The sequence below is a fragment of the Hyperolius riggenbachi genome, chromosome 2, assembly GCF_040937935.1.
Source record: "Hyperolius riggenbachi isolate aHypRig1 chromosome 2, aHypRig1.pri, whole genome shotgun sequence".
Taxonomy (NCBI): domain Eukaryota; kingdom Metazoa; phylum Chordata; class Amphibia; order Anura; family Hyperoliidae; genus Hyperolius; species Hyperolius riggenbachi.
Window position 1 is genome coordinate 275,276,636 of NC_090647.1, and position 12,095 is coordinate 275,288,730.

The 12,095-nt window shown below is 43.5% G+C and overlaps 1 protein-coding gene across 3 annotated transcripts in view; it reads right to left on the reverse strand.

Annotated features, from left to right (window-relative positions):
• Nucleotides 1-12,095, reverse strand: part of USP32 (ubiquitin specific peptidase 32) — a 244,139-nt gene that overhangs the window by 156,217 nt on the left and 75,827 nt on the right. For all 3 annotated transcript variants that reach the window (XR_011026247.1, XM_068268724.1, XM_068268723.1), the window contains exons 3-4: nucleotides 5,788-5,893; nucleotides 3,413-3,531 (exon numbers count right to left, since the gene is read on the reverse strand). Coding sequence is in view for 2 of the 3 variants with exons in the window: in XM_068268724.1 (XP_068124825.1) it covers nucleotides 3,413-3,531; nucleotides 5,788-5,893 (225 nt within the window). In the remaining variant the exon portion in view is untranslated. The remainder of the gene's footprint in view (nucleotides 1-3,412; nucleotides 3,532-5,787; nucleotides 5,894-12,095) is intronic.

Genomic DNA, 12,095 nt, shown 5'->3' on the forward strand with positions numbered 1-12,095 from the left:
GACGCAGCATTAAAGAATCCAACTAGCGATCATGCCTAAACCCTACCATGTCCTTTTACATCAATTTAGATTTGAATTACTAAAACTATAATGCAATAGGTTACAGTGACAATTCTTAGACAGGCCTTTAAACGAGCGTATAATAGTGATCGGGCCAGCCTACTCAATTCAAATAAGATAACTGGATCCACCAATCAGCAGACGAGGTTTTGTACTCGATATTGTTCCGAGCATGATTGGATCACGCATGCTCTGGACAAATACTGGTATATTTTATGCAATGACCCGCAATTATCTCCCTTTGTTTCACCAAGACCCAATGTTGCTTTTCGCAGGGCACCTTCATTGAGGGACTCTTTGGTTAGAAGTCACTTTGATGGAGTTGATGGTCCAAGGCCGCATTGTCGGACTCTTGGTACTTATACCTGCGGTGGCTGTAAGTTTTGTAGACATATGTATGTCGGTGGGTCTGTCTTGCTTCTGGACGGTAGGCAGTGGAGGTTATCACACTATGTTAATTGTATCACTAAATTTGTTGTGTATAAGCTGATGTGCCCCTGCGGGGCTTTTTACATTGGCAAAACAACACGCGAATTGCGTGAACGTATATCGGAACACATTAAAAGTATTAAAAGTGTGAACTCCACTGCACCCGTCGGCCAGCACTTTAGACAAAACCATGGGGGTAATTATAGTGGTTTGAGATTTGTGGGGTTGGACCGCATACATGGGTCCATTAGAGGTGACAACCAGGATAGATTGCTGAAGCAAAGGGAATGTCGGTGGATTTTTGATTTGAAGGCAACAGTCCCCCCTGGTTTGAATGAGATGGAGGGCTTTGCATCTTTTTTACCTGTTTGATCTCTTTGTCTGCATTTTGGTGTCTGGCGGGTGTTTTCTGCCCTCTTTTTCCGGGGCTTTATCTTCCTGTATCGTCTGGGCTGCCTTTTGTCCCGGCTGTTGTCTGCTCCCCTGAACCCGTGAATGGACACTGTTCTTTACTTAGTTTTTTTGGGAGATTCAGGCGTAAGTTTAGCCGTTCTAGCTGCAGCGTGTATACTTCGCTTAGCAGTCTAGTTAGCTTCTGATAGCTTATCTATTTGTATACTGTACCTATGTTGCAGGTCTTATATTGAATATGTGAGCTTTGAATATTATTCTGTACCTTTGTGGTGTGTTTTTGTGCGTCGCTGGGCGGCTCGGCGCGGCCTCAGCCCCCCTCCGTATGTGCGCGCGGAGTTCCGCCTTGTCCCAGGTTGTCCTGGGCGGCGGGACTCCGTGCGGCGCTGTGCGGTTGGCACGCGTTGTTCCCCCTCTCCCTCCCTGGGCGCTGGTTTGCTGCGGCAGGAGGTGTGTTTTGCTGGGGGAGTGACGCGTGTTGCCGTCAATGGATGGGGGGCGTGGTCGGGCTGTCCCGCCCCTCGGCTCAGTGATTGGTTTGTTAGGCCCATTTAATGTCATTCTGCTGATAGAGCGGTGAGCCGCGCCCCCTGAGGAAACGAGCAGGAAGCTCGTGAAACATGTCGGGGCTATAACTGGCGTCACCGCGTGTCTGCCCGACTCTCCTGCTGCTCGGACTACTTGGACTATCTCCATGCACACTGGCCCATACGATCTTGAGGGGCTACATACAGCAATATTGCCCCATTGCCAAGAGACACTCTGGATTCTGGAGATTAACCAAGCACACAGCAACCTACTATCAGGACGTCATTTCTAAGGTATTCTTGGATGAGAGACTGCTGTTCACTGGCTGAAGGCATGTATGCCTGTACGGAATGTACTCAGCCAATGTACATTGACAGTGTGCCTATGATGCTCAGCTGACACGGATGTTGTGATGCTTTTGCCATTTGCCACTGTTTAACTGCTTGCTGCATCAACTGCTTGCTGCATCCTCTATCCAGAGGAGACTCATGGGCTACATGTGCTGCATTTAACCAAGCTCAAACTTGCATGACTCCTGCTGTGACTAATGCTGCTTTGATACTAGTCTGTGCTGACACTTCGTTGCTGCATATGTTTGCTATACAGTCGCTGTTCAGAGGGGGACTGTCATTATTCTGCAACCGTGGAGGAACTCTTACAAACAGCCATATGAACCATTTTTGACACATATTGAGGTGCACCTCATCTATTTGTCAAGGGTTTTTTCTGTATGACATGTTGAATGGATGGATGTAGGAAGTTCCTAGTGGTAGATATAGGGTAGTTCAGGTATTGAGGTTTGGGCAATTTTAAGGATTTTTTGTACGTTGTTTGATACTATTAAAATTTATACAATATTTGATAAAAATACTTTTATGTGCATTTTTGGTATGTACCATCCACCCTGTGGTTCCTTCCTTTAAAGTTTTGCTCTATAATGCAATATGGTACTGTATAGTATTTAAAAAAAAATAATTCACAACTGATCAGCTTGTAGCTTACAGATACCATTGTCCTCTATATACAAATTCAATTATAAAAATATAAAAATGTTGTGGGGGGAGGAAGAATTAACTTACCTCCAGGGTTTTCTACGGAGCCCCAGCCTCCACGAAGGTGACCATCTTACTGCCTCACAGCCGTAGTTTGAAACGTTCCTGGCTAAAGGTGTATTCCGGGAGATGTGGTATTCCCAGCCACCAATGCATGCCAGGGTATGTAGCGTACCCGGCAACTGTGCATGCAGGAAATGTAGTCTTTTCATTTTTCGGCTGAGAGATGTAAACGCATTCAAGACTACATCTTCTAGTAAGCACAACGGCCAAGCCCGCAAAAACCCCCAGCATGCATCAGTGGTCGAGAACGCCACATCTCCCGCACACACCAGTAGCCAGGACATGCTGGACTCACTGCCACCTTGAAATGTAGCCACGTGGCATCAAGATGGGTGCCTTCGTGAAGACGGAACAACTCCAGTAGGCAAGTTAATTTAACTTGCCACACCCTGACAAAATAGACAGCCTTTACATATTATTATAGTTGGATTGCTCAGGCCATTTTAAGATCCTTGACCAACTTCCGTGCTCTCCTAAATCATAGTCTCTAAACACTACAAAACTTCACTGGTGTAATCTAAAATAATGTACCACAAAAGTACTCATGCTTATAGAGAATGGGCTTGATTTAATAACACAAATAGCACGCCTTATCAAAGTTAACATGCCTTATCAGAGTAGCATAGCGAGTGCTACGAACCCGCAGGGGCTCAGGGCAGGACGAGTGGAGCTCTAGTCATTGCCAATTAGCAGGCATAAGTTCGCTATGCTATTTTGATAAGGAATGCTAACTTTGATAAGGCATGCTATTTGTCTTAGTGAATCAAGCCCATTGACAGGTAACTGAGAAAAAAATCAAAAGTGTAATCCAAACAAAAATACAGCATTGATATTGAACAGATATAAAATATTAAATTGCTAAAACATACCTCAGAAAAACATTTCTTAAGGGATAATGGGACTTCACCATCCACAACACCAAGCATACTCTCCATATCCTCCCGTACAACATAGCTTCCAGATTCATTTGAAAAGAGGCTAAAAATATCTGAAACAGTAAAAAATAAATACATTGTGATTAGATTGGAGAAATGCATGCAAACCCAACATCATCAGTTTATCTGAAGGGGCTGGACATATCACAGTAGATCTCCTCTTTAAACACTTTCACATTCTACCGTAGGTTTCTAAGTAAAGCCGGATTCATCTCAAAATGCAAACAGGGAGTTAGGGGAGCTGAAAGAGAAGAGCTACACATTTCCATCACAGGAAAATTAATTCAGCTTCTCAGGTCTCTTAAAGAGCAACTCCAGTGAAAATAATGTAATAAAAAAGTGCTTATTTTTTACAATAATTATGTATAAATGATTTAGTCAGTGTTTGCCTATTGTAAAATCTTTTAAATCCCTGATTTACATTCTGATATTACATGGTGCCATTTTTACTGTTGGCAGGTGAAGTAGCTGCTGCATGTTTTTTTTGGCAGTTGGAAACAGCTGTAAACAGCTATTTCCCACAATGCAACAAGGTTCACAGACAGGAAACTGCCAAGAGTACGTACTCTGAATTTCTTTGTGGGACGGGGTTTCACCACAATATCATCCATACAGCGCTCCCCTGATGGTCTGTTTTTGAAAAGGAATAGATTTCTCATGGAAAAGGGGGTATCAGCTACTGATTGGGATAAAGTTCAATCCTTGGTCGGAGTTTCTCTTTAACAAGTCATTTAAGCAAGCCATTTTGGCAAGTCTCCCTAACACTGTTACTGCCAATAGAGCGCGTCCTTGTGGCTGCAGCTCTGGTGCTTTGAGTCCGCCAGGAGAAAAGCGCGATATAAGTTTTTGTCTTTTTTTGTCTTTAATTCTCTTTGGGGTAATCCCTGCCTATTAATGTGAAATGGCAGTGTCAAAGAGCTTTTTTTAGCAGACTGATATTTGGGGTGTGGGGACTCAGAGGAGCGAGAGAGGCCCAATAGTGCAAAGTATGGGGCCCAAAATGTTCTTATAACAGCTCTGCTATACCCCTAGCAGATTTCCAGGTTCCTTCTGGCACCAACTATCTCCTGCCAACATCGTGCCCTAGGATAAAAGATTCCAGATCATAGAGAAAAACAAGTCAGAGGTAGACTAGCAGATACATCTCAGGCCCTCCCACAAGGCAGCACTCATCTTAGAAACCTTTGTCAGGAGGGTGAGAAACTAACTACAATAACACATCACTTAGCTACAAGGAATACAGGGAATGTGGGTGATTTGCAGCATGGGTTAAAAAGGCCCCGTGGGAGGCTACGTTCCCCAACTTCAGAAATCCCAAGAACTTAGGTAAGGTGAAGTTGAACAATATCTCACAAAAAAAAACTATTTGAGATTTAGAGAGTAACCTGGTCTTCACTGTAATCATTTTGTTAAGAATGTGTCATTAATGGATACCTGAACTGAGGTGCCACATGGTGATAGAAACATAGGTGCATATAGTCCTACTAAGAAACTGCATGAAGTTCCTTTCCGTTTTCCTGTACAATACGTGTTAAACAAAAAAAACAAAACAAAAAAGGTGGTTTCTATGCAGTCAAAGTGAATTTAGCCCAATTTCCTGAATGGTCAATACAAGGCAAAACACTTTTTTGGCCGAGGAAACAACGCTAATAAGGAATTAGCATTGAAAAGTATCTTTAGGTCTGCCTGTTTAGCAACTGAATGAAAAGTTTATTTTCAGTTCAGGTTTACTTTATCTGCATGCCACTATGACTGATTTATGGATTTCTGCTGCAACAATCACAAGCTTTTCCATTAATTCAACTTTTCCACGAGGATAATGCTAGTTCAACTTATAGCCCCAATCTAACAGGCAAGGATAATGTGGTCTTCCAGAAAGTGGGCACAGTCATTTCTGAAGGGCTTGTCTCTCTTGCTATATCTGGAAATTACTGTATGTGTGCCTGCACATATATTTATCAGACAGACCAGTACAACAGGAAATCTAAAGATAGAGAGGCCATTTGCATGGTCTCATCAGTGGTAAAACAACAAAACAATAAAAACTGACAGCATACACAGTATCAGTTACACATACGCTATTTTACAATTTAATGTTGTGAAAAATGACCTTTACTTCAGTCTACACCGAACTATGCAGGCAGGAATTCAAACTTGCTTTCTTGCAGTCATGACAACATACACTGAAAAGCAAACCTAAATATCTCTTTGTCTGAACAATTCATATGCAGACACCCCCATTTCCCCTGTCCAAGTGTTCCATTAGCTTATCCAAATCCACCAAAGTATAGATTTCTGTCTTTACTTACATTTAGCCTTCTCTTCATCGCGACCTCTGGTGAGAAGAACAAGGCCTACTATCAAGTTGTTGAAGTGTAATCCTTTTGAGGTTCCACCAAATGAGCAGTAGATTACCTAAGAAAATAAAACCGTGATTACATTTTAACTATGGTGACAAAAAAGTGTGGTAGTACATTTGCTACCTGTATATAATGCAAGGGAAACGAAACAATCACAAACAAATCTCTCGTCTCCATGCCAATACTCCAATTAGACTGGGAGGGAGAAGGTGTGATATTTTCACCCCTGATCAATAAAATGCCATTTTAACCACTTCACCACTGTGTATTTTTTCCCCTTATGGACCAGAGCAATTTTCAGCGCTCCTTCCATTATTTGCCAACAACTACTGTATCACTATGAAATGATCTACAGCTTATTTTTTTTCACCACAAATTAGGCTCTCTTTGGGTGGTACGCTTCGCTAAAAGCTAATTTATTCTAAATGCATTTTAATGGGAAAAAAAGAGAAGATCATTTCTCAGTTTTTGGCCATTATAGTTTTAAAAAACAATGTGCTATTGTGAATAAAACCTACACATTTTGTTTGCCTATTGTTGTTACAATGTTTAAAATATGATTCTGTATTTTGTACCAACTCTGTATTTTGTATATTGGTGTATATCATTGTCTATTATTATGAGCCAAATGTTTGCTTCTTTGTACAGCACCACAGATTATGTTGGCGCTTTATAAAGCAATATAGTTCAATTAGGTTTGAGGCTGTTTCAAACTTAGAGCAAAACCATTACAAATCAGTTGCTACACAAAACTGACTGGCTATTTCAATGCAATCCCCTTAATAAATGCACCTTTGTTTTTGCAAAGTAGATCTTTAAAGAGCACTTGAGGTGGGTTTGATAAATGATATTAGGACACAGAGGTACGTTCTGTATACAATGATCAGCCTCTGCGCCCCCCCGGCTCTGCTGTACCCCAGTCAAAAAATTGCCAGGCTAGCGACACGCAGCTTGTCGCTTGCCTATTATTTACCTCTGCCTGTCATTCACCCGCAGCTCCCCCCGCCTCCTGTATGGTGTGGCTCCCTGCCTGTGTCCCTTCCCTCCCCGCCTCCATAAGCCAATTGTAGGAAGCTTACGGGGCGGGGGGGGGGGAATGGACACAGGCAGGGAGTCGCACTATACACGAGGCGGAGGAGCGGTGGGTGAAGGGAGGAACGCTGGAAGGACACAGAGGCTGGTCATTGTATACAGAACGTGCCTCTGTGTCCTAATACGATTTATCAAACCCACCTCAGGTTCTCTTTAAATAAGAATTTTGCTTTTTCTTTTTCCACGATAACCACAAGACAACAGAAAGTGCAAAACTTGAATTTTCTCAGTTATTTTAAGTGTCCTTTTTGTGCTAATAGAAGCCTAATTAATTATATGAGAAATATAAGAACAGCAGCAGATAAGTGACAATAGAAACTCTCTGCTTTCTTTGTAGGGAATTTACTAAAGGTCAGCATGCAGGTCAGTTTTGGAAACCTGCTGAAAGCATCAGAATAAGTCATCCAGAAGCTGGAGAAAAGGTATATAAAATAAGCATGTAATATGTGTAGCTTGTACTGACATTATGTAGGTTCACACTACAAAGGATTGCAGCCGTTTCCTCAATGAATCTTTCCCGTTACAATTACATCAGCCGAGCTTTCAGCAAATATTTAACAACAAATTACATTTTAACTTATTTTTAAAATATTTTTTTTAAATCAGTAAAATGGTGATGCAGTTTACAAAAGCCAATACAAATTATATAATCGTCTATAATCCATTTGACTTATGCTTTCAAAGTTAATTTCTTCAGAGGAAAAGGAGACCGTAAAATCTCCATTACAAATGTGAGCATTTGTTACCACCTTTACAATATTAAACATTGTTCTAAAACCTGCACTCGTGTACCCCCCAAAAATACATACATACTGTATACACACATACATACCACACACACAGAGAAAAGTCTAATAGACCTTAGCAGAAACTGCTTACAAGCGAGGATCCATTCCCTATGTCACCTGCATGTACGTTTTAATAAGTTCTTACACTTTTTTCTGGTATCTCTGCAAGAGCAGTTTGAACACACTGAATGTTTGCCTTAACTTCCTAAACTGGAAGAAAAAGTACATCACTAAAACACCTATACTTGATTGAACTTGGCCAGAACAGCAAATAAGGTATGGGCCAGATCTTTGGCGACATCCAACAAAACCAATGCCCATTGTTCTCCTACCCACCCCGCCCACAGAAAGCCACTCCACCATTTGCTGCATGTTGACCCTATTCCACAATAACAGACCCATCACTAACCTCTAGGCTAGTGACACGTCTGCACAAAACATGACTTAAAGCTGTTGCCCAAGGAAGAGAGTCCTGGCCCCAGATAATCCTCATACAAGTGTATGTGGCTTAAGAGCCCTTTCACACCAGAGGGCTTTTTCGGCGTTTTAACGCCACGGCCGAAGTTGGCATTTTCCTAGGTAAAAGGAAAGTCCATAGACTTTCATTTTACCATTCACACTTAAGGCCGCATTTTGGAGCGTTGCGTTTCAACGCTCCCAGGCACTTTTTCTGGGCCTACCGCGGCGTTTTTCATTACAATTGATACTAATGTATGGGCGTTAAAACGCCTTAAAAACGCCTTGAAAACGCCAGCAGCCAAAACGCAGCGTTTTAGCCTTTTCTCTGCTGCCTGTAGTGTGAAAGAGCCCTTAGCGCTCAGAGGCACACTTGGTGAAGCTTGTCACAGGACAGTCCTCACAAAGTGAATGCATCTCCTCCCTTCCTGCTGTGTTCCCACCCATACACAGATAGAAAGATGTGTAATGAGGCATGTCACCAGATAGTGATGGTACTCAATTCCTAGAGCGATAGTGCAGGGGCTAAGGCTGTAAAATTGTGTCGCTTGCCTGCAGGCTACTACGTTCTGTTGCTATGCTGAAAGGAGGAGGATCACACAGCGGGTGAATAGGTGAACCAAAAAAATAAAAAATGCTGGTGGCCATCTTTTAGCCAAGTCAATCCATTAGGTGGATCGCTCGCTGATGCATACAAAAGGGCTTTTTAGGGAGAAAGAAGGCAGAGGCACAGTTAAAGCAAGTAGAAATACCTTTAATCCACGGTGTACTGACACGCGGGGTTACAGTGGGGGTGAGGGGATGCCTGACAGCTGTTTCGCTAAGAAAGCTTCTTCAGAGGCAAAATTTAGGAACAACAAGACCCGAGTAATGTCTGGCCATAAATAGTTTCACTTACCGCCATCCAGGCAGTGACAACGCCCTTTTACTTTTAAGTTTTGACATTCTAATAATGTCTATTGTTTATTGCCCATGGACATCTGTGTCCCCCTGTGTGTTTATGGCCTTTAGTTTATGATCACCATGACAACAAAAAGCCCTGCATAGCGGCCAGCAAACGGGCAGGCTGTGACGCCGTATCCCGGATCTGACGTCACGCACGAGGCGGGGAGACCTGCCGCTCACCAATTGGTTAGAGCAGCGTGTGCGCAACTTCCGGGGGCGGAGCCTATATGCCGGGACTGCTGTATGGGGGCGTTGTCACTGCCTGGATGGCGGTAAGTGAAACTATTTATGGCCAGACATTACTCGGGTCTTCTTGTTCCTAAATTTTGCCTCTGAAGAAGCTTTCTTAGCGAAACAGCTGTCAGGCATTCCCTCACCCCCACTGTAACCCCGCGTGTCAGTATACCGTGGATTAAAGGTATTTCTACTTGCTTTAACTGTGCCTCTGCCTTCTTTCTCCCTAAATTGCAAAAGTGTATGCTCTGGAGAACACGTTTGGCATGGAGTACGCAATCCGGTGAACCCAGTGTCCATCCACCCACATCTAGTGCCAGTCTGTTCCTTTTCCACATACATACAACGGGGCATTGGGGGCAGATGTACACATGCTAGATGCTATTGATTTCCACTACAAGGATCTTTGTGTCTGCCATTCTTGTACCTTGCACTTGGTCCAGTCATCCTGATGATAGCCAGGCGGGCGACAGACCTCCTACCATACTTTCCTGATCTATGACTTACCAGGTATAAAATCTTTTTCTTGGCTCCATCAACTTGCATTCATAGAGCCAAACAAAAGGCCCAATTTATCAATGTGTCCTGGGCCCTACCCATTGAAGCATGATGGCCACCCTGGCCTGTTCCCACTCCTGACATGACCATTGGTGCCCTGAAGTCTAAAAATCCCCACCCAAAAAAAAAAAAAAAAAAAAAAAAAAGACGTATTTGCTTTATATTGGTATATTTCTCATAAATTGACAGTTGTCATAATTTCACTGTGTTTATGGACTGAGCATGATGTGTCAGAATATGTACATCTCTGGCCTCTACAATATCTGCTCAGTGTACAAAGTGGAACGCCACGCTTTTCTCCTCTGCCATCATCCTTGCAGGAAGGATAAATGCACGATATTGCAAAGTGATATGTGGATAGTGACGTCACATTCCAGATCTGCCCATGAGGATAGACTGGAAAAAAAAACAGTGTTCTCCCCTGGACTAATTAGGTAGGCGGGCCGCCTGAATGTTTTAAAACCCCCGCCCTGCCCCTCTGTTTCCCGGCTGTTTATCTTCAGCACAAGCTCTTCTGATACCAGGAGAACGTTGCACATGAACTGTGATGATCGCCTTTCCAATGGTACGAGATCTCTGCTAATGTCTTGTAACCAGCAGGAGCACTTTTAATCTGATAAAGTGCAGAGTATACAATGCAGAGTCTCCAAAGGACTTGTGAGAATGCAGGGAGCTTTCAATTTCAAGCTAGAGGACCTGATAAAACAAACAATCACTGCAGTCAGATGCAATTTCGATAAGATGATTTGCTGGGGATGGAGGCTGCTGTTGAATGCTGTCTGTCTCAACCCCCATAATATTATTTAGTATAGCGCCATCATCTTCTGCAGCTCTGTACAGAGTATATTGTCTTGTCGCATCACTGCCCCTAAGAGGGGCTCTCACTCTAATCCCTACCATAGTTATATGTCTATCCATCCATCTACATACATACATACATACATACATACATACATACATACATACATACATACATACATACATACATACAATGTAGTGTATATATGTCTAGGGCCAATTTAGGGGGAAGCCAATCACCTGTATGTTTTGGGATGTGGGAGGAAACCCACACAGACACAGGGAGAACATGCAAACTCCTGCAGATTGTGCCCTAGCTGGGATTTGAACCAATGACTCATCTCTGCAAGGCAAGAGTGCTATTCACTACACCACTGTGCTGCCCATATGCAACTATGCTGCCCAAACACTTCCTTAGTTTAAAGAGTCTGAAGCGAGAATAAATCTCGCTTCAGACCTCATAGATAGCAGGGGCATGTGTGCCCCTGCTAAAACTCCGCTATCCCGCGGCTAAACGGGGGTCCCTTCACCCCCAAATCCCCTCGGTGCAGCGGGGGAGCGCTTCCTGGTTGGGGCAGGGCTAACCGCCGCAGCCCTGCCCCACGCGAGTCTGTCAGCGCGTATCTCCGCCTCTCCCCTGCCCCTCTCAGTCTTCCTTCACTGAGAGGGGCGGGGGAGAGGTGGTGATGCGCCGCTGATAGACGCGACTGGAGGCAGGGCTGCAGCCGTTAGCCCTGCCTCCACGAACGACCAACTCTACGACCAACTATTGCGGGGGTGGGTTTGGGGGTGAAGGGACCCCCGTTTAGCGGCGCGATAGCGGCGTTTTAGCAGGGGCACACATGCCCCTGCTAACTGAGCTCTGAAGCGAGATTTATTCTCGCTTCAGAGTCTCTTTAAACGACAACTGAAGTCAAAGTGATATGGAGGCTGTCATATTTATTTCCTCTTAAGCAATACCAGTTGCCTGGCTATCCTGCTGAGCCCTTGTCTCTAATACTTTTAGGCATAGCCCCTGAACAAGCATGCAGAAGAGCAGGTGTTTTTGACATTGTCAGATCTGACAAGATTAGCTGCATGCTTGTTTCTGGTGTGATTCAGACACTACTGCAGCCAAACAGATCAGCAGGACTGCCAGGCAGCTAGAATTGCTTAACCAGTTCGCATTCAGTCGTTTTTCGCTTCATGCATCCGAACAATGTTCACCTCCCATTCATTAGCCTATAACTTTATTACTACTTATCACAATGAACTGATCTATATCTTGTTTTTTCCGCCACCAATTAGGCTTTCTTTGGGGGGTACATTTTACTAAGAGCCACTTTACTGTAAATGCATTTTAAAAGGAAGAATAAGAAGAAATCGGAAACAAATCATTATTTCTCA